The sequence below is a fragment of the Gigantopelta aegis genome, chromosome 14 (assembly GCF_016097555.1).
Source record: "Gigantopelta aegis isolate Gae_Host chromosome 14, Gae_host_genome, whole genome shotgun sequence".
In the NCBI taxonomy this organism is placed as follows: domain Eukaryota; kingdom Metazoa; phylum Mollusca; class Gastropoda; order Neomphalida; family Peltospiridae; genus Gigantopelta; species Gigantopelta aegis.
In genome coordinates, this window is record NC_054712.1 from 46,606,932 (window position 1) to 46,633,905 (window position 26,974).

General features: G+C 36.4%; 1 protein-coding gene across 1 annotated transcript in view; it reads left to right on the forward strand.

Annotated features, from left to right (window-relative positions):
- The window catches only part of LOC121388794 (exosome complex exonuclease RRP44-like), a 31,816-nt gene extending 8,138 nt beyond the window's left edge, over window positions 1–23,678 (forward strand). The window contains exons 3-23 of the mRNA XM_041520296.1: window positions 1,421–1,515; window positions 2,375–2,562; window positions 4,574–4,647; window positions 5,428–5,586; window positions 6,083–6,235; window positions 7,475–7,597; window positions 8,801–8,938; window positions 9,873–10,019; window positions 10,564–10,680; window positions 11,444–11,545; window positions 12,201–12,265; window positions 12,736–12,820; window positions 13,236–13,363; window positions 13,790–13,876; window positions 14,434–14,590; window positions 16,035–16,255; window positions 17,790–17,880; window positions 19,117–19,194; window positions 20,907–21,059; window positions 21,717–21,839; window positions 23,206–23,678. Of these exons, the coding sequence (XP_041376230.1) occupies window positions 1,421–1,515; window positions 2,375–2,562; window positions 4,574–4,647; window positions 5,428–5,586; window positions 6,083–6,235; window positions 7,475–7,597; window positions 8,801–8,938; window positions 9,873–10,019; window positions 10,564–10,680; window positions 11,444–11,545; window positions 12,201–12,265; window positions 12,736–12,820; window positions 13,236–13,363; window positions 13,790–13,876; window positions 14,434–14,590; window positions 16,035–16,255; window positions 17,790–17,880; window positions 19,117–19,194; window positions 20,907–21,059; window positions 21,717–21,839; window positions 23,206–23,283 (2,562 nt within the window). The 3' untranslated portion in view covers window positions 23,284–23,678. The remainder of the gene's footprint in view (window positions 1–1,420; window positions 1,516–2,374; window positions 2,563–4,573; window positions 4,648–5,427; window positions 5,587–6,082; window positions 6,236–7,474; window positions 7,598–8,800; window positions 8,939–9,872; window positions 10,020–10,563; window positions 10,681–11,443; window positions 11,546–12,200; window positions 12,266–12,735; window positions 12,821–13,235; window positions 13,364–13,789; window positions 13,877–14,433; window positions 14,591–16,034; window positions 16,256–17,789; window positions 17,881–19,116; window positions 19,195–20,906; window positions 21,060–21,716; window positions 21,840–23,205) is intronic.
- The last annotated feature ends 3,296 nt before the right edge of the window (window positions 23,679–26,974 follow it).

Sequence of the window (26,974 nt, forward strand, 5' to 3'; positions counted from 1 at the left end):
AGGTAACTGGAAGTCGGTTCACATGGTTTTTACCTACCGGTAGGTAACCAATTGTTCGGTTACGTGAATTATATTTGCGTAACCCGTGGGTTACCTGATCGATTACCTGTACCTCAAAATTACGTTGAAATTATATTTTAAATACATAGTTTTTAGCTCAAACATAAAGTTAAAACAAATACAAAAGAAAACATTTTACAAAAAAAAAAGAAAAAAAAGTCTTTAATGCTTGCTAAAGTTAACAATATTATAAAAGAACTGAATATCAGCCCCAGTACTGAAACAGAATACAGGGGCATTTTTTAGCATTATGTAGGCCAAAGGTGTGCCCGAGCTGGGGGATTCGGGAGGCCTCCCCCTGTGACAATTTTGAAACTCAGAACCGCTGTAGATGCATTCTGAGCCTTTACGGAGGCATTTTTTTCTATCTTTTTTCGAGTCAATTTTAGAGGATATTTTATAGAACAATTACATACAGCCTCGACCACATAATGGGCGCTACGCCTTTGAAATAGATACACAATCATTTGGATGGATTAATTTTTTCATTTTGCGGTGGTTATGCTACTTTCACTTTATCAATGGTACTTCTATACTACAGTGACATTCCAAATGTTTCTTTTTAAAGCTCATTATGCAATGTTAGTATTTTTCAATTTTTGTGACACTTTTGGATTCCTGTTTATGTTAATACTGGTTTTAACATATGTAAAATTATAGGCAATCCAATATTATGTCTACATATATTCCTTTAGAGATAAAATAGCAGTAGATAATTTAGCTGTCCCCACCGGTCTGAGCACATTTCTTTAAAACTTTTGGCTCAACTCTATACTGAACATTTACTTTAAACTGGTTGCAAATTACAACTGTTGAAATATAACGTTGTTTACTGATTTGCTGCACATCACACATCTAAAATTCAGCCTAAAACATTTGTCGAAATACTAGTAGTATGTCTGCGTGAATAAACATCCTGTAATCATGAAGTTTGCAAGTTTTAATTTCTGAACGTTTACAGGTCATGACGTAACCAGTTTGCGGTCCGCGTAAATTTAATTTTGCGTAACCGACACATGAACAGAACGGCGGTTCGCATGAAATATTGTGCCCTGTATAACCTTAAATAAAATGTGTTGAGTGCTTCATTAAATAAAACATGTTTTTCTTTCCTTCATTATGTTTATCCATCCATCCATCTATTCCAACCATCCATCATTCCATCTATCCCAATCATCCATTATTGCATCTATCCATCCACTCATTCTTTGCTAAAATTGTATAGTCACTTCATTATATACCAGTTACATGTAGTATCATAATGTGAGGTCATTTGTAGATAATTTATTTACGGGCATTTAAGCTCCTTAATGTTTTATTGTTTATATTACACGAGTTTTATTGCATACCTGTTCTTCAGGTGAAGGCACGAAGTATCCCGTCCTACAAGAGACTGAAAGACATCCTTGGAAACTCCAGTAAACATTTCTATACGTTCTCCAATGAATATAACCGGTGAGCTGATTTTGTTTCTACTTACGTTTGAAAATAAACTGATGGTATTCCAGGTTTGTTATGAAATTACACACAGTAACACTATGCATTGTTGTTTATTTTTTGGATCGATCCTCGTCAGTGGACCCATTGGGCTATTTCTCACTCCAGCCAGTGCACCACGACTGGCATATCATAGGCTGTGGTATGTGTTATCCTGTCTGTGGGATGATGCATATAAAAGATCCCTTTCTGCTGATCGAAAAGAGTAGCCCATGAAGTGGCACAGTGGGTTTTCTCTCTCAATATCATGTTAACAATACACTATATGTTTTAGTCCGCTATATTATTTTATGTTTAACGACACATGTTTTAGTCCGCTATATTATTTTATGTTTAACGACACATATGTTTTAGTCCACTATTATTTTTTGTTTAGTGACACATATGTTTTAGTACACTATATTATTTTGTGTTTAGTGACATGTATGTTTTAGTACACTATATTATTTTGTGTTTTTAGTAGCAGTACATTATATTATTTTGTGTTTAGTGACATATACATGTATGTTACCAGTACACTGTATTATTTTGTGTTTAGTGATGCCTGTGTTAACAATACACTATATTATTTTGTGTTTAGTGACATGTATTTTAGTATCAGTACATTATATTATTTTGTGTTTAGTGACACCTAATATAGGCTATAGTAACGCCTATGTTAACAGTACACTATATATATTATTTTGTGTTTAGTGATACCTGTTAACAGTACCCTGTATTATTTCGTGTTTAGTGATGCCTGTGTTAACAGTACACTATATTATTTTGTGTTTAGGGATGCCTGTGTTAACAGTACACTATATTATTTTGTGTTTAGTGACACGTATGTGGAGAGGAATCCCGGTGAGTCGTCTAATGACAGAAATGACCGTGCAATTCGCGAGGCGTGTCGGTGGTACGGGAAACACCTACACGACAACGGTAACACCATGCAGGTGGTGCTACTCACCAACGACGCTGACAACAGAAAGAAGGCTCGCGATGAGGGAATCACAGTGTTCACGAGTAATCACACAAAGTTTGCATACATTAACCATGAATATTTGATGGTCATGTATATAAAATAGGCTCATTTATACAAAGTGGCTATACATTTAGTGTTTGACTAATTAATAAGTTGTTTTAAAAATATTTTTCGAAGAAATGTTCTGAATATTCCAACATTGGCTTAAACTGTATATTCTTTACAACGCAGGAGTGCAAAGATGGAAAATATTTCACTAGCCAGTCGGACTAGTACCAACTAAAATTTACTAGCCCGTCAGAATTTGTACTAGTCTGCCAGAACTTGATTGACAAATCATTTCTTTTATATAGATTTACAAATTTCAAGTGACATCCCGCAAGTATTTAACAGCACAATCTATTCAAAACCGGCAACATAATTTGAACGTAAACTTTTCATTTCTGTGTAGTATTGACCGTAGAACGACTATTTCCTGAATGTTGTGCTTACGCAATTGATTATTTGGAACTCCGACGTCATCTATTGTCAATGCTGTACATGTATTATGTATTTGGTCATCATTCTGAACAGTTTGTATGAATGGTTTTTAATTCTGGCTGGCCGATGTACTGTCGCGGATTCGATGGAAAATTACAGTCAAGTCAGAAAACCCCAGATCGCACGTCAGACTGGTTGTTACATTTTGTAACTCATCTATCAGAATTTGTACTCGCATTTGGCAAGCGGGCGAGTACTTTCTGCAGTGTGAACTCCTTGACATCATTATGAAACGCTAAGACCAGACAAAAAAAAAATGTTGCTAAGTTATAGTCCGTCATTAAGAAATGAAATTATCTGTTTTATATTTTCAATAGTCTATTTCAGTTTTTAAATATATTTTTTTAATGTTGTATTAAAAATCCAGCATTTTGTCTAAAATGAAAAATGACCATGAGTTAACTCCCTTTCATAATGATGTAATTTTCCCTGTCTGTAGCTGTGTAGTGTATGTATTGAAAATGATCAAGAATGACATCACATTTGAATAACATTAAGTCATCCTCGTTTTGAAATAAAGTTTGGAACGATTAGTGTAGATATTTTGTGAGACACTTTGCCGTCCGGGGCGGGATGTAGCTCAGTGGTACAGCGCTCGCTTGATGTGCAGTCTGTCTGGGATCTGGGTCTATTTCTCGATCCAGGCAGTGCACCACGACTGGTATATTAAAGGCCATGGTATGTACTACCCTGTCTGTGAGATGGTCCATATAAAAGATCCCTTGCGGCTAATCAAAAAGAGTAGCCTATGAAGTGGCGACACCATATAACCGTAAATAAAATGTGTTGAGTGCGTCATTAAATAAAAAAAATTCTTCCTTTCTTTGCAGTCCTGACATGACGGCAAAAGTAGGAATAGCACTTTTTACTTGTTAAATTGGGAATGAATGTATGTATGTATTTATGTATGTATACATTTATCTACATACATACATTAAAATAGATTTAAACCATAAATCTCCTAGTTGATAACTTTATTTTAAGGGTAACCTTTAAAAGGATACATCTAGGCATTAACACCCCCTTCCGCCACCGCCAGTTTATGTTTTTTGTGCTTGCAAAAAAAGTATGAACTTCCCCTTAGAATTACATGTATTATGTGTCCTAATTGTTAAGATTGATAATTACTATCATTATAATTGTGATTGGGTGTGTTTTCTCATTGAAGTTGAGAGGCGGGACGTAGCCCAGTGGTAAAGCACTCGCTCGATGCGCGGTCGGTCTGGGATCGATCCCCGTCGGTGGGCCCATTGGGCTATTTCTCATTCCAGCCAATGCACCACGACTGGTATACCAAAAACCGTGGTATGTACTACCCTGTCTGTGGGATGGTGCATATAAAAGATCCCTTGCTGCTAATCGAAAAGAGTAGCCCATGACGTGGTGACAGCGGGTTTCTCCTCTCAATATCTGTGTGGTCCTTAACCATATATCTGATGCCATTTAACCATAAATAAAATGTGTTGAGTGTGTTGTTAAATAAAACATTTCTTTCTTTCTTTCTGATTGCAGTTGAGGAATATGTGAAGAGTTTGAAGAGTAACCCGGGTCTCATTGACAAGTTAGCCAGATCTGATAAAGGAATGGTGAGGCTTTTTTTAATAGACTGGGGCGGAATTTAGCTCGGTCACTAGAGTGCTCTTTTGAGGTTCTTGGGTCACATAATAGAACCTCCTTACAGGACCCTAATTTTTTTCCCCAGCCCAACCAGTGCTTCACATGTGATATATCAAAGACCACAGAATGTGCTGTCCTGTTTGTGGAAGAGTGCATATAAAATATACTTTGCTACAAATGGTAAAAACGTCACAGGATGGAACTTCCTCGGCAAACCCACTGGAGTTTTTTTCCCTATCACAACCAGTGCTCAACAGGTGGAATATAAAAATCATGTATGTGCTGTCTTGACTGTGAGAAAGTGCATATATAAAAGATCCTTTGCTGCTAATGGAAAAGTGTAACGGGTTTCCTCTGAAGACTCAGAATTATCCAATGTTTGACATCCAATAGCCGATGATTATATATCAGTGTGCTCTTGTGGTGTCATTAACAAAACAATCTTTAATTGAGCAGACTGGCAATAAGTAAAAGTACAATATTGCATTGTTAAATATTTTTTAATTTATTTGTTAACATCTTTATAGATTTATAAAGAATATAGTACAGGTACATCTTGAAAGATTTATTTTGGCACATTTAGTGCATTTGGCAAACTAGATTATAATCGTAAATTAAATAATGAAAAAACTATAAATGTATACTAAATTATATTTATAAATGATATTTTATTTTATAAACACATACGTAATTTATGACTTCATATGCTCCCCTAGTGCTTGTTTCAATGTTTTAAATTCTTTCTACAGTCAATAGAGAGTCATGGAAAGAACCTGTACCCCGAGCACCTAGCCTTGTCGGAACTTCAGCGGGGAATAAAATCAGGGAAGTATTTACAGGGCTCGTTCATGGCCAGTCGCGAGAACTACTTGGAAGGAAACGTTAGCGTCCATGACCAGGAAGATATGGTAATCTACATCCTTCTAACTTGCCCAGGATTCCTTTCCTCTCTCATCACTGCATATGCATGATTGAACTAGCTCATGTGAGAAAGCCATGTGGAATGTGTGTATCTCCGTTACATTTGATAAACTTACCATTCAACTTGTAAGTTCGGAATCTTTTGTCGCAATGTTTTTTTCTGTATTCCGCTTTCTGACAAGAAGAGTGGGGACAACAAATTTATTCCTCTATTTTAATACATATTTTATATATGTTTGAACACTTGAACAGGGCTGCAGAAATGAAAAATATTTAATGATAAAAACATTATTAAGGATACTTGGTAAGATATTAACATGACATGGCAAACAAACGAAATCAAACCCCAAACCTTGATTGACAAATCAATACATGTTGAAATCTTCTGATCAAGACTATGTTATTCACATTTCTTTTATATAGATTTACCAAATTCAAGTGACATCCTGCAAGTATTTTAAAAGAAAACATTGTGTTTTCCAGGTATTTATTCAAGGGCTGGTTAATCTGAACCGCGTTGTCCAGGGCGATATCGTTGCAATTCAGATGTTACCCGAGGATGAGTGGAAATGTCCGTCTTCTCTGGTGCTTGACGATGAAGCCAATAAAACACTGGATGAAGAGGAGTTGAACGAGGTGAACATTTCTAAATTGATCAACCTCAGGCTGACAAATGACTTGGCAAACTAGTACAGGACCCGTTGGGCTATTTCTCGTTCCAGCCAGTGCACCATGACTTGTCATATCAAAGGCTGTGGTGTGTACTACCCTGTCTGTGGGATGGTGCATATAAAAGATCCCTTGCTGATAATCCAAAAGAGTAGCCCATAAATTGGCGACAGCGGTTTTCCCCTCTCAATGTTTGTGTGGTCCGTAACCATGTCTGATGCCATACAACCGTAAATAAAATGTGTTGAGTGCATCGTTAAATAAAACATTTCCTTTAAATTTTGAATTGGTGTATTTGGCGAGTGACAGAGCTAGTTCTGGTAACAGAGTGCACACCTGAGGAGTGTTTCTTGTAGGAGTACCCTTTGTGATGAAAGCAGGTTTCTTCTCTTGTACTCTAGACAATATGTTAGATACCAAATACAGTGAAACCCCTCTAAACTGGACGCCCTCGGTTTAAAGAGGGATCCAGTTTAGAGAGGTTAAGTTCTGTCCTGGTTTTCTAAAAGGGACTCTGTAAAAATGTACGGTTTTGAGGGAATACTGGTTTACAGAGGGTCCGGCCTTGAGAGGTTTTACTGTAGTTCTATTTTAGACTGCCAAGAATTAAGCACCTAAGAACAAAAAATTTGTGGGTTTTTTTTTTCATTTTCATTCTAATTTTCAAATGTTTGTGTTGAAAATGTATGTGTCTTCTTTTTCCAGGACACCATACTGAATCCATTTAGAAATTTATTCAGTTTTGTTTTTTATGAAAATGTTTGCAGGAGTTTGCTCAGTTAAGTTGTGCTGGGTGATTGCCCCTTAAGTCAATTTGGGTTACACACCCCTTACCGCTACCGCCACTTTTCAACCAGTGCTGCTTCGGATCCCAGTCGAGGCATGGGATTTTTAATCCAGATACCGACTCCAAACCCTGAGTGAGTGCTCCGCAAGGCTCAATGGGTAGGTGTAAACCACTTGCACCGACCAGTGTTCCATAACTGGTTCAACAAAGGCCATGGTTTGTGCTATCCTGCCTGTGGGAAGTGCAAATAAAAGACCCTTTGCTGCTAATTGGAAAGAGTAGCCCATGTAGTGGCGACAGCGGGTTTCCTCTCAAAATCTGTGTGGTCCTTAACCATATGTCTGACACCATATAACTGTAAATAAAATGTGTTGAGTGCGTCGTTAAATAAAACATTTCTTTCTTTCTTTTGATTGCAGGATGAATTGGTCAAAGGTCGGATTCCAAAGGAACTGCGTCAACCGACTGGAAGAATTGTGGGTATTATTCAGAGGAAGTGGCGTCAGTATTGTGGAATTCTGAAACCATCCAGTCTAAAAGAGGTGATTATTATAGAGTGACATATTCCACTTTTAAATACACTGTGCACTATTTCTGTTATTTGTTGTAAACTCCTGGTGTGATATTCTTCCTACTAAGTTATCTGTTTCAAATATCATTTACAAATACCCCTGTCTAACATCATTAAATCATCGTTTTAGGTGAATGTTTTAGTTCATATTGTAGTGTTGGTATAAAGTGCTCCTCGTGGCAGTAACTCAGTCTGTAGAGCACAGCACTCTTACTGAGAGTCGGTGGTTCAAATCCGCTCAGTGGAGGGTGATTTTTTTGTTACATATCATAAATGCTGCAAGTTTACAATCTTTTAAATAGTTTTATTTCCTTTTTTGCCGGGGGGGGGGGGGGGGGGGGGTGTGTGTGTGGAATCATTTTGAAAATAATGTTTTTTAATGCACAAGAGCAAGTTATATTTACTAATATTAACTAATCAGCAAAATATAGACATTTTTAAATCTGTTCATGACTGTTTTTTAAGCACTAAATGTTTTGAAATTAATAGCACTATTACATTTCTCTACCTGTCTTATTTCTCTGTACGTACTTTTCCTTTCTGTAGCTCACTTTTATGTTAATTATCTACTATGATGTTTTATTATTGCTAGTTATTATAAGTACTTAGTCTGACATTTTGTCTCAGCTTGTTCGTAAACAAATGTAAGGAAAGGTCCTAATATAGGTTTGTACCCTTTCGACCAATACCACCAGAAAAAACAAACAAATGAAATAAATGTTGTTTAAACTAAGTTATATTTATGATTTATAAACTGCATTTATTTAGCATTAATTTTTATCATTAATGTAAACATTTTATAGCAGATTGGTTGTGTTTTATTTGATGTCGTATAGCAACACCTGTTTGTTTCAGATTTTTTATTTACCATTTCAACCAGTGCTTCATGACTGGTATATCAAAGGCAGTGATAGTACATAATAAAAGAGTCCTTGCTGCAAATGGAAAAATGTAGGGGGTTTCCTCTAAAACTTTGTGTACAAAAAATTACCAAGTGTTTGACACCCAATAGCTGATGATCAGTAATTCAATATGCTTTGGTGGGATCATGAATCAAAACAATCTTTAACTTTATACTTACCATTTGGTCAGTCCCAGCCAAAATCAGTAGTAGTAAATATTTTAGACACTACTTCAGGATAATTGAATGAATGTGGTGTTTTGTAATTTTTAGAGCAGGAGACATTTATTTATACCAGCAGAAAAGCGCATCCCAAAGATTCGAATAGAGACACGACAAGCTGCAGACTTAGCCGGTCAACGTATTATTGTTGCCATAGACAACTGGTCACGCAACTCCAGATACCCGCAGGTGAGTTCAACTCCAGATACCCACAGGTGAGTTCAACTCCAGATACCCACAGGTGAGTTCAACTCCAGATACCCGCAGGTGAGTTCAACTCCAGTTACCCACAGGTGAGCTCAACTCCAGACACCCACAGGTGAGTTCAACTCCAGACACCCACAGGTGAGTTCAACTCCAGACACCCACAGGTGAGTCCAACTCCAGTTACCCACAGGTGAGTTCAACTCCAGACACCCACAGGTGAGTTCAACTCCAGATACCCACAGGTGAGTTGAACACCAGATACCCACAGGTGAGTTGAACACCAGATACCCACTGGTCAGTTCAACTCCAGATATCCACAGGTGAGTTGAACACCAGATACCCACAGGTGAGTTGAACACCAGATACCCTCAGGTGAGTTCAACTCCAGATACCCACAGGTGAGTTCAACTCCAGATACCCACAGGTGAGTTCAACTCCAGATACCCACAGGTGAGTTCAACTCCAGATACCCACAGGTGAGTACAACTCCAGATACCCACTGGTGACTTCAACTCCAGATACCCACAGGTGAGTTGAACTCCAGATATCCATGGGTGAGTTCAACTCCAGATACCCATAGGTAAGTTGAACTTCAGGTATTTACAGGTTTGTAAACTTCAGGTATCCAAAAGAAAATTTATTTAGAGTTGAACTGAGAAGAAGTTAGAATCAATACAGGTCACGGTGGTTGACATATTTAGGGGTCAAAATTAGTTGAAATTTCTGCTTGACATTTGATCTGGCAAGCTACCATTTCTGTCGTCCTGAATCAATACATGTCAGACCAAACATGATTATATATTAAAATATCTCCTCGCCCATGGTGAGTGACTGGCAAAAAACCTGTCGGGATGTGAGTATTTCGACCACTGATATTTTATGTAAATCTATGAGGCTTGTTTTGTATAATTGCCAGGGCCACTTTGTGAAGAAGCTGGGATCGGTTGGTGATAAGGACACGGAGAACGAGGTTCTACTACTGGAACACGATGTTCCGCATTCAGGTTTCTCCGAGACTGTTCTCAGCTGTCTTCCCAAGATGCCATGGGTCATAACTGATGAGGTAAATACAGAAGATATTGATTAGGCTGGCAATAGACAATATAGTCATTAGGCTGTTAAAATCTGTTCTAAAACTGTCGTGTTCGAAACCCTAGTGGTATATGGACACGTTAAACCAGATACTAAGTTAAGTCAAGTCTAAAGCTGTTTAAAATTCTATATCTGCGCAAGACAGTTGATGTGGCTAAACCCATTTCATGACCATAAATAATGACAATGAAAACTTCAAATGGAATCGCTGTACAAATGCAGTTCATTTGAAATTCAAGATTTACTTTTTCACTATTTAGTTCAAGTTGCTAGATAAGCATGTATCAGACACCTAAGTCGCCATGTGTTAAAATGTGCAGTGCCATCATTAGACAAATAATAATATATTTTTCCCTACCTTTGTGAAAGGTGTGCAAATGCATGCGTGTAAAAAAATATTTTGTCATATAATGCTCACATATTTTACTAACAGTAAAAGATATAATAGGAAGGGGGAGAAAACATTGCACCTGTAATGAATGTCTCAATCTCCGTCTTTCTGTGTTTACGTTCAGGATATGAAACGTCGTCAGGACTTGCGACACATCACAGTATGCAGTGTGGACCCGCCCGGCTGCACGGATATTGACGACGCATTACACTGTCGAGAATTAGATAATGGCAATCTTGAGGTTTGCACAGTTAACATTAGTTTAAAGTATTATGTTCAGATGGTTGAAAAGAAGCTAAGAGTCAGTTCTACGCCGGTTAACCAAGTTTAAAACTTGATGTTTTTTTAGAATAATTACATGAAGAGAAAGATAGAAAGTCTTCAACTGCATGTAGCTTAGTGTTAGAGTCCTCGTCTGAGGTGCATCCAAACAGAGCACCACAGCTTGTAAATCAAAGGTTGTGGTATGTACTGCCCTGTATATGAATTTGAATATAAAAGATTCTTGCTGTTTTTCATCAGGAGTAGTCTTTGTGGAAGCAGCAGGTGTCCTCTTTCTCAAACAAGTGTCAACATAGCTACAGTGAAACCTTTCAAAACCGGACCCTCTGTAAACCAGAATTCCCGGTGTCCGGTTTAGAGGGGTTTTGCTGTATTTGTTAGACATAAATAACCGTAGTTTACAACATATGAGTTGTTATTAAACAGGTGTTCATATAACTGCTATTTATTGACTGTTAAGCAGTTGACTAAATTCTTTACTTTGTTTATCTTGGACAAAAGTCCTAGTTCCAGTCACCACTGGTGGCCATGTTACTCTGATGATCAAGTTATCTTTATTGTAATATTGTTCTAGCTATCTTGATGTATAACATGTATATTTGTTAAATGTAGGGAGAGGCCTTAATATAGGCACTTGGCTGTTGGCCAATCCCAAATTTGATCTGCAAATAAATATTGTTTAAACCAAGTAAAAATTTATAATGAGAGTTGTCTTTCTGCAGGTTGGTGTTCACATAGCCGACGTGTCTCACTTCATCCGCCCGGGAACGGCTATAGACAAGGAGGCTGCGAGTCGCGGGACCACAGTGTACCTCACGGACATGGTAATAAACTGATAGAGCTTATTACTGTAATTCTGGAAATGAATACAAACAGGACATTATTGCGAAAATTGCATCTAGATGTAGCTCTCAATAATATATTGTGAATATTAAGTTGTACGGTGTGGTACATTCAACAGCACTTATTTCAAACCATGCAGTGGCATAGCGTGGGTTGCCAGCGCCCCCTAACCAGTGGACCTAGTCCCTTCCACCAGTCCAGAATTTTGCACCCAGGGCAACAACCCCGGTGGCCTGCCAATGCTATGCCACTGATACCATGAACATATTAAATTTGACTTGCACCACTCTGGTCCATCTACAGACTTCACTAGATACTTTACTTTATCTACAGACTTCAGAAGTTAATAGCTGTATTATTGTTATTCATTTTATCATTTGGCTAAATATTTTTTCCTAAAATTATCCATTTGTATATTCATTATCAGGTTCTGAAGTTACATCTTACATTGATGCATATAAAAAATGTCTGTAACGTTTGGAATGTAACAAGTAACATGGTCATATATATATGTTATACAGATGACATCCCATTTAATTTCATGTAACAGTTCTCTTCTCTTTTTTTTCTTTATTATTTTACTGATCTAAGATTTTAACAGCTAGCTCTAAATGAAATCTTTGAGGGTTTTTTCAGAGAATTGACATGGTGCCAGACTTGCTGAGCTCGAACCTGTGTTCACTGCGGAGTAATGTGGATAGGTAACAATAATTTGCTGACATTTTGCTTTTATCTCTTTGTCACTGATACGGGTTTTTTCATTAATTCAAAATTCACAAATAACATAGGAAAAATACTATAATAATTATACAATTAAAAAAATTTAAACTGATACAAACTTTTATTATTACCGTACCTCAAATGTTTTTGCCAAATTAAAATAAAAATTTGCCAATTGTTTTTAAAATTTGCAGTTGCCAAATTTGGCACATGGCTGAACTAGCCCTGCTTTAAGCAGATGTCATAATGTTTCTAAAAATTTTAATAGAATTTCACAACTATGTAAAATAGAATTTCACAACTATATGTATATGAAACATGCTTTAAAATTAACTCCTCACACAATGTGTTTTGTAACCACGGGTGAGTTCTGTTTTGTAACCATGGGTGATTTCTGTTTTGTAACCACAGGTCATTTCTGTTTTGTAACCACGAGTCATTTCTGTTTTAGGCTTGCCTTCACAGTAATCTGGGAAATGACAAAGGAAGCTGAAATTTTGAAGTCTACATTTACAAAGAGTGTTATTTGTTCAAAGGTTCGTTATGGATGGACTGTTTGAGAGAGAAATTGTAGTACAATTTTTTAGTGGCAGAAAGTTGCTTTGTTGTAAGATGCTTATTTGCAGTGGAATTTGTCACATGATCAGGCCTGACCCATCTGCCACGTTCCAACCTGTTGTATATTAAAAGCTGTTGTATATATTGTCCTGTCTGTAGGAAAGTACATTCTATTCAGTAGTAGATGTAGTACGAGTGGGTTACATTTCACAATCATTTTATATTATAGTCATGGGTTGGAAATTTGTTGAAGTGTCATTAAACTGACATTCCTTACCTTCAGACATTCCATGCTTGGAAGAGTAGTCAAGTGTTATAAGATAAAGCTGAAGTTTATGTGTGCTGTGTTATATTAATTTTATATTTAACACTTGTAATGATTTACTTGTCCAGGCATCGCTGACATACGCAGAGGCCCAGATGAGGATCGATGATCCCAAGTCGAATGACGACATCACTAAAAGTCTGAGGTGGCTTAACAAACTGGCAAAAATTCTCAAGAAAAAACGAATTGATAATGGGTAGGCAGATTCTTTTTAAAATTATTTTTTAATTGAAATTTACATGTTTGATTGTATAATGTCCAGATGTAGAAATATTGTCATTAATATTGATTAGTATATAGAACTTTGTTCAGTATTGAATTTAGGAAAATATTTAGATTTGAATTTTATGAATAATTGAACTGAATATTTTAATTTTATGAATGCTTGAATCATATGATTACTTGAATTAAGTATGCATTAGACAAGTTGCATATTCATTTCATATATATTATACATAATTTGGAGCTATGGTAATAATCTTTATCAGTATTGAATAATGAAGAGGAATGTACTATGTACTGTGAGTTAGATTTGTCCTTCTATGCTATACATATGTTCATCTGATGTCAAGGTGTTTTTTTTTACCAACAGTAAACATTAATCATGTATTTTATTCTTCAGAGCTTTATGTCTGGCATCTTCTGAAGTTCGTTTCCATGTGGACAGTGAGACACACGACCCAATTGACGTACAGACAAAGGAAATCAGGTTTGTTCTCTTACTGAATCATAATTTTTAATGCCTAGAACTTACACAGTTAATCTAGTAAGAGTATTACCCTTATTTCCTACATTGTTCAGTGCAATAAAGGAACAGAGCTGAAATCTGGTTCATTAAATGGATATTGTAAGGTGCAATATTTCACACAAACCAAAAATCTGTTCGCTTCTCAGATGTGGAACTTTAAATTACACAAACTGCCACTTGGTTGCACAGTGAATCATTATACATTCTGAAATTGAAAATAACTTATTTTAATATATGATTGAGGTAACTGATTAGGTTGTGCAAATATAAATGATGAAACCATGCAAGTATAAATCACGAGAATTGACTTTTGGTAACTTATGATTATTACATATTGTCCCCATTTTTCAGATTCTTCATAGATTCCATTCTAAACTTTAAATAATCTACTTTAATAGCTATGATTTTGAAATATTACCCCTTGGTATTACTGAGTACACATACTGTAATTATTTCTTTGGTTTTTCTCCACTGAATCTGTTCAAGACATTGTAAAATCTTCTACTTTCATACCTCAGAGACACAAACTCGATGGTGGAGGAATTCATGTTGCTTGCTAATATTTCTGTTGCTAAGAAGACGTTGGAGGAATTTCCCGACTGTGCCTGTCTGAGACGGCATCCCTCTCCACCCCCTTCGAATTTCGAACCTCTCCTTAAGGCAGCCAGTTCCAAGGTATGTGATTTACTGCAGTGGATTAAAAACACTGTCAGTTTGGGAGGGGGATATTCAGCAGATACTGTATATAGAAATGTCAAGTGGAGAGAGGAGCTATAGAATGTGTTATGTGTGTATTGAAAGTGCATGTTAGAAAGCATTATGGTGGAGGAGGATGGGTGGGTACAAAACTTCATGATTTTGCATTATGTAATTGGTGACCTCTTAAAAAAATATTTACATTATAGGTTTTGTTCGGATTCAATTTATTTTTATTTTGCCACATTGCCATGATTGTATACAATTATGGTTGAATCATTCTGCCGTGGGTTCATACCGTATGCTCAGCTATCTGTCCAGGGGCTACCGGTAAGGGTTAGTTGTAAATGAGAGAGAAGTCCGTGTAGTGGTCATTAACCTTCCAATTGAACCACTGGAACTCACTCAGGTGGGAAGTGGTACCAGGATGTGAACTCAGTACCTACCAGTCTTACAATATATGGCTTAAAAACTACACCATTAACGCTGGTGGTTGTCATGGTGATTGAGGCCGATTTTCAGTGACAATTACTTCCCTTTAGTGTTCATAGTTTTATAATTATTCTTCGTCATATTTGGGGATGGTGCAAATAAAAGATCAGTTACTACAAGCAACTACACCTCTTGTTAACTGACATGAGCTTCCAGATCAGGATGCGTGTCCCTGGATATAAACACAAATTAATTTCTAGCATACAAACAAGCATTGTTTTTACCTCATACTGGAAACCTAGTGTCAAATTAACGAAGACTTTTTTTCTCTTACATGTGTGTAACTTCATATTAATTATATCTGTCTTTAAGGAAAAAGTCTTCATAAATATTCTTCTTGAGTATTCTGTTAATTAACCAGTCTGCTGGGGTGTCCTTAAAAATGTATTCTTTATTTTTAATTTCCAATGATTAAAACATGTGCTGGGGTGTTATTAAACGAGCATTCCTTACCTTTTTTGTGTCATTTATTTATAATATTTGCCAAAGTGCTGTGATTACCAGGCCTGGACCTGGGGAGGGGTGGTCTTTAAACCTGCCAAAAAATATGGTGGCCCAAAAAATAATAAAGGATATTAGCAAATTATAGTAAGCGAATCACAAACCATGAGCAAGATTTTGACATGGAATAAATCAATGCAATACAAATATTAATAGTGGCTTATATGTTATAGCTCTAAAGAAGATCAACCCAATAATATTATTTGGCCAACTAACACCATTATTTTATATTTAAGTCACCCAAACAGGACATTGGTCGCATTTGGCGACCTGGCCACAGGCCGTTTCGAGGACTGTTGAATATAAACCTAACAAAGCCTTTTGTCCACATTTTCCCTGGACACCCATATGAATAGCCAAATATTGCCTACATATTGTGATTACCATATGCTAGACGTCTAACAGCTTGTGTTCTCATGTGTTGTGCCAGGGTTTGCACATTGACGTGTCGTGTGGGAAGCGCCTGGCAGACAGTCTGGATGAGGCGGTGTTTGCTGACAACCCATACTTCAATACGATGTTGCGCATCATGACGACGCGCTGCATGATGCAGGCCGTCTACTTCAGCAGCGGGACCCTGCCCCCCGACGAATTCAACCACTACGGGCTGGCCGCGCCCATCTACACACACTTCACATCGCCCATCAGGAGGTGAGTCTACAGACACAGTTTGGTTTATTAAGTACTAGATATTACACACACTTCACATCGCCCACCAGGAGACGAGTCTACAGACACAGTTTGGTTTATTAAGTACTAGATATTACACATACTTCACATCGCCCACCAGGAGGTGAGTCTACAGACACAGTTTGGTTTGTTAAGTACTAGATATTACACACACTTCACCTCGCCCACCAGGAGGTGAGTCTACAGACACAGTTTGGTTTATTAAGTACTAGATATTACACACACTTCACATCGCCCACCAGGAGGCGAGTCTACAGACACAGTTTGGTTTATTAAGTACTAGATATTACACATACTTCACATCGCCCACCAGGAGGTGAGTCTACAGACACAGTTTGGTTTATTAAGTACTAGATATTACACACACTTCACCTCGCCCACCAGGAGGTGAGTCTACAGACACAGTTTGGTTTATTAAGTACTAGATATTACACACACTTCACATCGCCCATCAGGAGGTGAGTCTACAGATAGAGTTTGGTTTATTAAGTACTAGATATTACACACACTTTACCTCTCCCACCAGGAGGTGAGTCTACAGACACAGTTTGTTTTATTAAGTACTAGATATTACACACACTTCACCTCGCCCAACAGGAGGTGAGTTTACAGACACAGTTTGGTTTATTAAGTACTAGATATTACACACACTTCACGTTGCCCACCAGGAGGTGAGTCTACAGACACAGTTTGGTTTATTAAGTACTAGATATTACACACACTTCACGTTGCCCATCAGGAGGTGAGTCTTTGTCATAATTAAGATTTCATTCCGTTTTCAACAGTTCTATGCAATTTCCTTTAAAGCATGATAATTAAATTTCTGTTAGATTCATTACAATATAACATCATCTCATTGGTCCAGCCGTAACAACGGAAGTTTGTTCAATTCTCGATGAATGAAAAAATTAAGTCTTCAGGGAACGTCATATCTGATGACGTTATTTTATATGGGCAAGTTGTCTTATTATTAAGCGTTATTGTTTATGGACCAAAAATATTTCAAAATAAAGTATGAAGTTTTAGTGTTATTATTACCAAGTATGATTCAAATTTAATTATAAGTATTGTCTGTTATTTCTTTTATTTTCATCTGGGTATGAACAAAAAAAAAATCATCTGCAAACTTATTTGAGAATGGGTTTTTTCTTCATAGATAGATGAATGTAAAAGAAGTAACAGACAATCCTTAATTAAACATTGTTATTTAATGAAAGTTTAAGATGTTTTAAAGGATATGGTCACCATCAATAATCCTGATTAAACAAACTTTGAAGACAATGATGATTTAGATCACTCATCTTTGATCGGAAACATATGGAAACATTGTAATTTAAAAATGCATATTTCACTTTGGAAACGTCGTCTGTGGAGATATTTTCTGATTGTAAATCCGAATTCAAAAGACTTAAAAAATACAACTAATTGGTTTTATTTCTTGTTACTACCAAAGTCTTAAAAAATAACAATTGATTGGTTATATGTTATTGTTTAGATATTCTGACATCATCGTACATCGTCTGCTGGCCGTGTGTATAGGAGCCGACGCATCGTATCCTGATCTCCTTGACAAACATAAAACACAGGTATAGTGAATATTATATAGCCTAGTTTATATTAGTAAACATAAAACACAGGTATAGTAAATATTATATAGCCTAGTTTATATTAGTAAACATAAAACACAGGTAATGTGTATATTACATAGAATGTATTTATATCAATAAACATAAAACTCTGGTAAAGTAAATATTATATAGTCTACATTTATATCAGTAAACATAAAACACAGGTAAATTAAATATGGAGTATGTCTTTTCACAAAGTCTACCAACACACAACAATATGGTAACCAAACTACCCCCACCCCTTTTTTTTTGCTTTTCGTTTATTGGTGTGGGTTTTTTGAAGGGTGTGGTGCCGAGCGGCCGCCCTTCTTTAATTTTCACCCAGCGAGAACACTAATATATATATATATATAAATATATCATTTTACGGTGTCATTAAGCAGTTATTCCCTTCTTATCTGTGTAAACCATGTGTCACAATTACCATACACATGTATGCTAGACATATAGTAACCACTGATTAAACAATGTGCTGAGGTGTCATTAAACTAACATTCCCTTCCCTTTATAGTTCAAGTATTATAATTATCATATTTTAAACATACCGTAGCCACTGATTAAACAATGTGCTGAGGTGTCATTAAACTAACATTCCCTTCTCTTTATAGTTCAAGTATTATAATTATCATATTTTAGACATACCGTAGCCACTGATCAAACAATGTGCTGAGGTGTCATTGAACTAACATTCCCTTCTCTTTATAGTTCAAGTATTATAATTATCATATTTTAGACATACAGTAGCCACTGATTAAACAATGTGCTGAGGTGTCATTGAACTAACATTCGCTTCTCTTTATAGTTCAAGTATTATAATTATCATATTTTAGACATACAGTAGCCACTGATCAAACAATGTGCTGAGGTGTCAAAGAACTAACATTCGCTTCCCTTTATAGTTCAAGTATTATAATTATCATATTTTAGACATACAGTAGCCACTGATCAAACAATGTGCTGAGGTGTCAAAGAACTAACATTCGCTACCCTTTATAGTTCAAGTATTATAATTATCATATTTTAGACATACCGTAGCCACTGATCAAACAATGTGCTGAGGTGTCATTGAACTAACATTCGCTTCCCTTTATAGTTCAAGTATTATAATTATCATATTTTAGACATACCGTAGCCACTGATCAAACAATGTGCTGAGGTGTCATTGAACTAACATTAGTTTTCTTTGTTTTGTAGTCGGTGTGTAACAACCTTAATTATCGACACAAAATGGCGCAGTATGCGGGGAGAGCTTCTGTTAACCTTCACACTCAGGTGAGTATATATACACTGTTTAACAACAAGACCTGTCTCAGTGGTAAACAGAGGTTTTGCTATCCTGTCCCAAGATTCAGTTCAATGAGAATTACCAACTTTCATGGTCTCCCAGTGGCGGATCTAGAAAATAATAATAGGGGGTGGCTGGATTGGGATGGAGTGAACTGGTGGGGGCTGAACCATGGTGAAGGTTCCGGGGACAAAGCCCCCTGAAGTTTCAGCATTCTGGACATTTTAGAGCCTTATTTCACTGATTTCTGAGGATCTAATTCCTAATTAATAATTTCGTAAAGTTGATACATTTTTTGCCGTTTTCCCGATTCACACCAAAATATATAGAAAACGATTAAATTTTGTCTTTACCGATGCAAGCCATTATCAGTTCAATTGTACACCTGATTGACAACCAGGCGATGCATATTATTTTAGCCAATGGAATGGGTTTATTTGCATCTTCCTGAACAAAACTTTGGAGTAACAGTATATGTTTGGAACGAACATAAACAAAAAAATTGCCCAGGATGGGAGGGGGTGGCTACCCACCCTATTCACCCCCCTGGATCCGCTACAGTCTCCATCAACAGTTAGCACATTCTGGTTTCTGTTCTTAAAGTCGGCTTACAGCAATCATTATCTGTGCCTCAGCATTTTATTGTGACTAGTGCTGTAACAATACATTAAACTATCGATATGTTGCGATAATCAGTGTCTCAATAGTGATGCATCGATAGTTAATTCATCGATAGTTTCGATAGTATGCATAGTGAAATATGGTCTATGTCCAATGCACCCCATGATGGTGCTCCAAAGGAATGGAGGAAATTCTATACAGATTACACTGCAAAAAGTAAATGGCATTATGGCAAACACGAATTTTAAAATTATATCTGACTCAAAAGGCAACATTTTGGATTTCTAAAAGAAAATGATAATCCAGTAGATTATATTAAAGTAGCATGCAAACTGTGTAGGTTTGTGCTAAAATATAGCAGAAATACGACTAATCTGACTGATCACATGTGATAAAAGCGTGCCACACAATTGCGACAGCCAGCTTTTGATGTGTCAACAACATTAAAATTAATTTTGGAATCTATTGCTGCAGAAAATCCCACTCTGTAATCTAGTCAGCAGTCTCTTTTAGCCCTATTTGGGACAAAACTACAGCATAGTTCAACCAGGGATACTGTCATATCTGAAGCTATTCTTCAGTGTAAAGATCTGCACCCTTTCAGCGTTGTTGAAAATTCAAGATTAAAAAACCTCTTCTCCATGCTTGAACCCAGATACAAAATAACGTCAGGACAACACCTTTCTGATAAAGCTTTGCCTAAAGCTTCACACTCAGTAACCGATACATTATTCCTGTTGGGTTATCGATAACCATTAATTCATCATATGTTAGGTTATCTCATATATCAAAATAAAAACAGTTGTCCAAGTTACCAAGAGGTTACTACATGTCAGTAAAGTATGTTAAACGAAAATAAAACCCTAACACACTTTAATCATTTGGTTTTATTCACATAACAATATAACTAATATGAATTTTAAACTTGCTAAATGTGCCGTAACCAATAGGGTTACAAGGTCTGTATTTTGTGATAACCTGTACATGTTACCAGACAATAATATTATGCTTATCTCTACATGTATGTCTGTGATCTTTTTCCTACAATCCTCCTTACTGTTTTGTTTGTTTTCTTCAGCTGTTTTTCAAGAATCGTATCCAGGATGAGGAAGGATACATACTGTTTGTGAGGAAGAACGCCTTACAGGTGTTGATCCCCAGATACGGGCTGGAGGGGACGGTGTTCCTCAACACGGACTCCGGGAAGAATCTCTTTGTTTACGATGATGAGGTGAGTACAAATACACAGTCAGATTGTCTCCATACCATGGAGGGCGGGACGTAGCCCATTGGTAAAGTGTTTGCTTGATGCGCGGTCGGTCTGGGATCGATCCCCGTCGGTGGGCCCATTGGGCTATTTCTCGCCGGTGCACCACGACTGGTATATCAAATGCTGTGGTATGTATCATCCTGTCTGGGATGGTGCATATAAAAGATGCCTTGCTGCTGATGGAAAAGAGTAGCTCATGAAGTGGTGACAGCGGGTTTCCTCTCAATATATGTGTGGTCCTTAACCTTATGTCTGACACCATATAACCGTAAATACAATGTGTAGAGTAAATTAAATAAAACATTTCCTTCCTTCCTTCCATGCTATGGTTCAAGTGATCTTTTTGTAAGCACTTTTCCTCCCTTAGAAGTGACTGCCCTTCCTCAGTATTGGATACAAAATAATACGTCCAAAATATTAGTTAAAAAATTAATGAAAATTTATGTCGGGTTATTTTGTTGTTGTAATTTTTGCACTTTTCATTTAACTTTTTGTTACTGCAGTAATCATATAAATATAGGAAAGTTCTGAATTAAGAATTTCAGATTTAGTTTGTTGTCTTCAACAAGTGATTATGAAAGTATTGTCATGGTTACCTTGTTGTTGTTTATATTTCAGGAAAACACACAGTCAGCAGGAGATGTCGTTCTGCACGTGTTTGACCGAGTGATTATTCAGATGAGTATCGACAGGTCAAATGTTCAGCACATGAAACTCTCCCTCAAACTCGTTCACCCACAGGTAAACAATGCTAGACATTAAAATTCTTCAGTTGGTTAGTTTATGATAATTTATTTCAGAAAGTTACGAGTCAGATTTACCAAATTTTAATGTGATAATAGTACCTTTATTAGTCCTCATCTCCATCCTTCAGTCTGTGTGTCTGTCTGTCTATCTGTCTATCTTTTCATAGTTTCCAGACTTTTTTTTTTGGAATGCCTCAAGACTTTGAGCTGATATTTTGTGTATACCTTGACCATGTACTGTTACAGATCAAGTTTGACTTTCATGTTGAGTTTTCTATTTTTGACAGAGTTATGGCCCTTGAACTTAGGAGATAAGAAAATTGTTGGGCCTGGTAGGGGACATGTACTGTTGACCACCATTGGATCGTTAGTTTGAGTTCGGTTTTTGGTATTGACATTTATGGTAATAAAGTTTACTTCCGGTTACTGTTCCGCCAGTGTTATTTTAGATTGGGTATTTGTGTAAAACTTAACTGGCACAGAATGCTTGTTTTAGCTGTCTTTAATGTGGTCAAAATAAGAGCTGTGTGGTCATGGTAACCATTTAAGATTTCCAGGGTTTTAGTTCCACCCAAAAGCTATTTCTACCATTCGTAGCCCAGTGGTAAAATATTTGCCTGATGTATGATCAATTTAGGATCGATCCCCATCTGTCGGACCATTGGGCTTTTTCTCTTTCTATCCAGTGGTCAACAACTGGTGTTACAGGACATGGTATCCTTTCTGTGGCATGATGCATATAATGGATGCCTTGCTGCTAATCGAAAAGAGTAGCCAATAGTAGTGTCTCCGTGAGTACTCGAGTACTCGGGCACAGGCCGAGTCTTGTAAGACTCCCAATCTGTTCACAGGACTTGAGTACCCATGCAAGGATGAGCAATCTCATTTAATTATATTTGTTTACATCATTTTGCCATATGCTTGTTGCCTGTTATATTATAGGGCTATGAGACATGGAGAAAAAACAAAAGTTGAATGTGTGGGATGCAATACGATGGCATGACTTTGCATCCATGTTCAGCGTTATAATTAAGATGCATAACGCTGTTTTACTGGTGTCTGGTACTCGGGTACTTGAGTCCAATATTTCAGACTCGTAGAAGCCTTGGCCAATAGTGTGGCGGCAGCAGTTTTCTCTTTCATTATCTGTGTTGTCTTTAACCATACGTCTTAACACCATATAACTTAAGTAAAAATATGACGAGTCTGTAATTAAATAAAACATTTCTTCTTTTCTTCTTGATAAAAAGCTCAGTTAAACTCCCTGCTTTTCAAAACAATCTCAAGATTTCCAGAATTTATTTTACTAGTCATTTTTCATCTCTGAATTAATTCAATATATTTTTTTTTTTCTCTTTCAGATTCCTGGTTTCTCCATTCCACCAACACCAGAGAAATGTGACCCAGACGAACCACCAACAAAAAAAGTTAAAAATTGATGACTAACACATTGATTTTAGGCTGTAGTCACAAGAAACACGCTTAATTACAAAAACGTGTAACCTTTGAGAAAGCCTGACCCATTGAATTCTGCTTGAATGAAAAGGAAAATCACAATGCATGCTAATTTAATGTGCAATGAAATAACATGTTAAGAGATAATCAGACCTACACGACCGATTCATATGGAACTGAATGTGCTGGTCTTCCATCTCTTCAGCATCCTTCAAGACATGTTTTAATTGTAATTGTTATATTGATGTGATTTTTAATTTACTGTTGTTTGACATCCCAACAGATGGGTTATCGTTTGTGCTGGGATTCTGTTAAACATTTGTTCATTCCTTGAAGTCATTTACATATCATGCTTACAATATAAATCTTGTACAGTAAATATGTAGTTTGGTTTGTGTGTTTTTTTTAGCTCTGCTAGGACATTTGTCACTAGAGCTTTTTTTAGTAATGATTTTACTGGCGTCTGCCATCCAATACTTGACTTCTTCTTCTTTTTTAAGTCTGTCTTCTTATAGTTTTCAAGCGGTAACGTGTTCAACTGTGAAGCGGTTGGTTATTGGATCGATCCTTCTCAGTAGACCCATTTTCAGTTTGGGCTATTTTTCGTTCCAACCAGTGGTCCACAGCTGGTTCATCGAAGGCTGTGGTATGTGCTGTCCTGTCTGTGGGAAAGTGCATATAAAAGACCCCTTGCTGCTTATCTGAAAGAGTAGCTTATGTGGCGGCAGCGGGTTTCCTCTTAAAAAAAATATGTTAGAATGACCATATGTTTGACGTTCAATAGCCGATGATAAAATAAAAATCAATGTGCTCTAGAGGCGTTGTTAAATAAAAACAAACTTTACTTTCTTAGTTTTCAATAGATTGTTCTGAAACTTGGTACAATGATCATCTGGGGCAGTCTCAACAAAGAGATATTTTTCTTTTTAATTAAATTTAATATTGAAAGTTTTGATCATATTGCTATAAAACTTGGTACAATGATACTCTGAAGCAGTCTCCACAAACTGTTAGACAGGTATTACATACCTGCTATTTATGTATTTGCCTGTCGTCTCATATCATGACATGTCAACAGTGTGGGTGGCACCCAGTATAAAATCCTGAGTGCATGTGCGCACTCTACCACATCGCTACATCCCACCCCCAGATATCCTCTAAGATCTGTCCGTGAGTGTTAGTTTGGAGGCAAACATTGTGCATGCGTCTGTGCACAGTGTGAAGGGAAACGAACAACCCAACAAATTACAATAACAAATGATTTTTATTAAAAATTTAAACAGATTACATGTACATTAAATATATGACCAGAGTCAAGTAGCACTATGTACATTAAAAACACCACATACAGAGTTATATTATTCACAACTGTACAGTGTAAGGCTTATGTTGATAAATACAGTACGATGCCAGATCATTCTGACAATGCTGTGGAGATCCAGATAATTGCAGACTCTAACTCTATATTTCTTAGCTGACCCTATTAGACCGTGATGCCTAAATAAAATACGAATGAACTTGACTGGCTGTATTCCATTAAATTAGTGTACAACACAATCTTTTCCTACATTTAACTAAAATATGGTCGAATGATAAAAACATTTTGACGTATGTTGATAAAATATGGATAAACACCATGTAAAGTCTGACGAGTATTTATTGTAAACTTGCTGCATTTTAAAATTATTTGTGGTCTTATGAGCACCTTACAGATAGATGGAAGGTTTGACATTCAAAAATAATATGCTGTATTATGCTGTAATCCACTATTATTACAAAGACCTCTCCTACATTGTTTTACCTTTTAATGACTTTCTAACAATATACATACTGTTGCAGTTTCATTTTTGAACAAAACACAAAAAAACAGGACGTCAAGGAAGGGATAATCACTACTAAACAAGATAACAAGTCTCTCAACTTGTAGTAATTTATAATTTATATTAATTTTAATCGGTAATTTCTTACATTAAAGTGCAAGTATGTGATTTTATTTGTCTAACAATAATCTTAAATTCATGTAGGCCTACAATGACAAAATGTTTACACATAACTAAACACATGCATGAACACTAGTTCAGTGTGTCCGGGTTTCTATTATTAAAATCTAGTTTCATCTGATGCAGACACAAGTACAAGATGAGTTTGTTATTAATTTTTAAAATATCTTTCAATTTTTACAGGGAATGATATGATATATACTAGGAATTCTTCAATGTCATTGTCTGGAATCTTGTGACAAACATTTATTTCCACTGAAAAAAATTCATGCCAAAATAGTGAAGAATTTCTTGACATTGTGATCTTTAGTGATCTTCCCTGCTATGAACGGATATTCCTAATATAATAAATAAAGATTTTAAAAGTACTTTAGCCCTTAGAATGAATGTCTTTTCTAAAAGAAAATTGATTGTAAATTGCTCACTGGTGGAGCTCTGCCTAATCATACCATCTTTTTCTTTTTTTACCACCACCGTTTATATTTATCCATCACCCCATAACATGATCAGCCCCCCCCCCCAACAATTTTTTTTTTAATAATAATAAAAATTCAATCCTGGTTAAATCGATGATGAATATGCCTTTATCCACTCGCCAGTTATAAATAAAAATACTATACAATTTTAAAGAAGTGATGACAGAGCCATTGGTTTGCAGCCATGACTTACTTGTCAGGTGCTTAGTCTAGAGAAGAGCTCATCTTGACTACGATATATGGTTCCAACTCTGTCTGTAGGACTGCCAATTTACAGCATATACCTACACAGGAGCCAAAAACCTTTCTACAACTAAACCAAGGAATGCCCAATTGTGCACGTGGGTGTGCCTAGAACAAAAGTATTTTTACAAAACGTATTGCTCAAATTATTTTGATGGCAAAGTACCTTTAACAATTATTGAAACAAAAGTTCACAACAGGTGACCCAATACCACACATACTGCTTGGTGTGCATCTTACTGTATGACCAACTTTCAAACACTGAAAAATTCTTCAAATATACACAAAACATACCACATTCATGTGACACGTCAGTTCATATTTCAATGGGTAGATGTAAGGCCTCTAAACCAACTTCAGGGCTCGTGCTTATAAAACCTTTAAGAGTCCTGACTCAATCTCTAACGGCATCTCACACATACAATTTGTATGGCGTTGCCATGACGTTCACGTCTCAGACTTGATAGTTTTGAGTCTAGACTAAAATTTTTATAAGCACCAGGCCTGTTTCACTAACCACTAATAACTAAACATTAACAGGACACAGATTGTCGAAGCTATCTTAGTGGTTTGATACCATAAATCTGTTTTAAGTTATGTTACAATGCATGCCATAGCCTACAACAGTTTTACGATATTGTAGCACTAAGATGGCTTTAATAATCTGGACCCTAGACAGAAATGACAGATGCATGGCAATGACAGACGTCTCAGATTCATGTAGAGTAGGACAGGATGTGTTAATCTTAAAGCGACAGACCCTAGTTTTTAAACACTATTTTTCACTATTAGAGTCGTTTATGATCACTGAAATCAAACATTACTTAAGATTTTATTGATTTTTAATTTCCGTACATCCTAAGTGTTTTTGGTCATCATGGTGTTTTTAATATCACAAAATTCATCTTTCATATTTTAAAAAATGCATGTGTGTCTGAGAAGTAAGGGTTATAGAG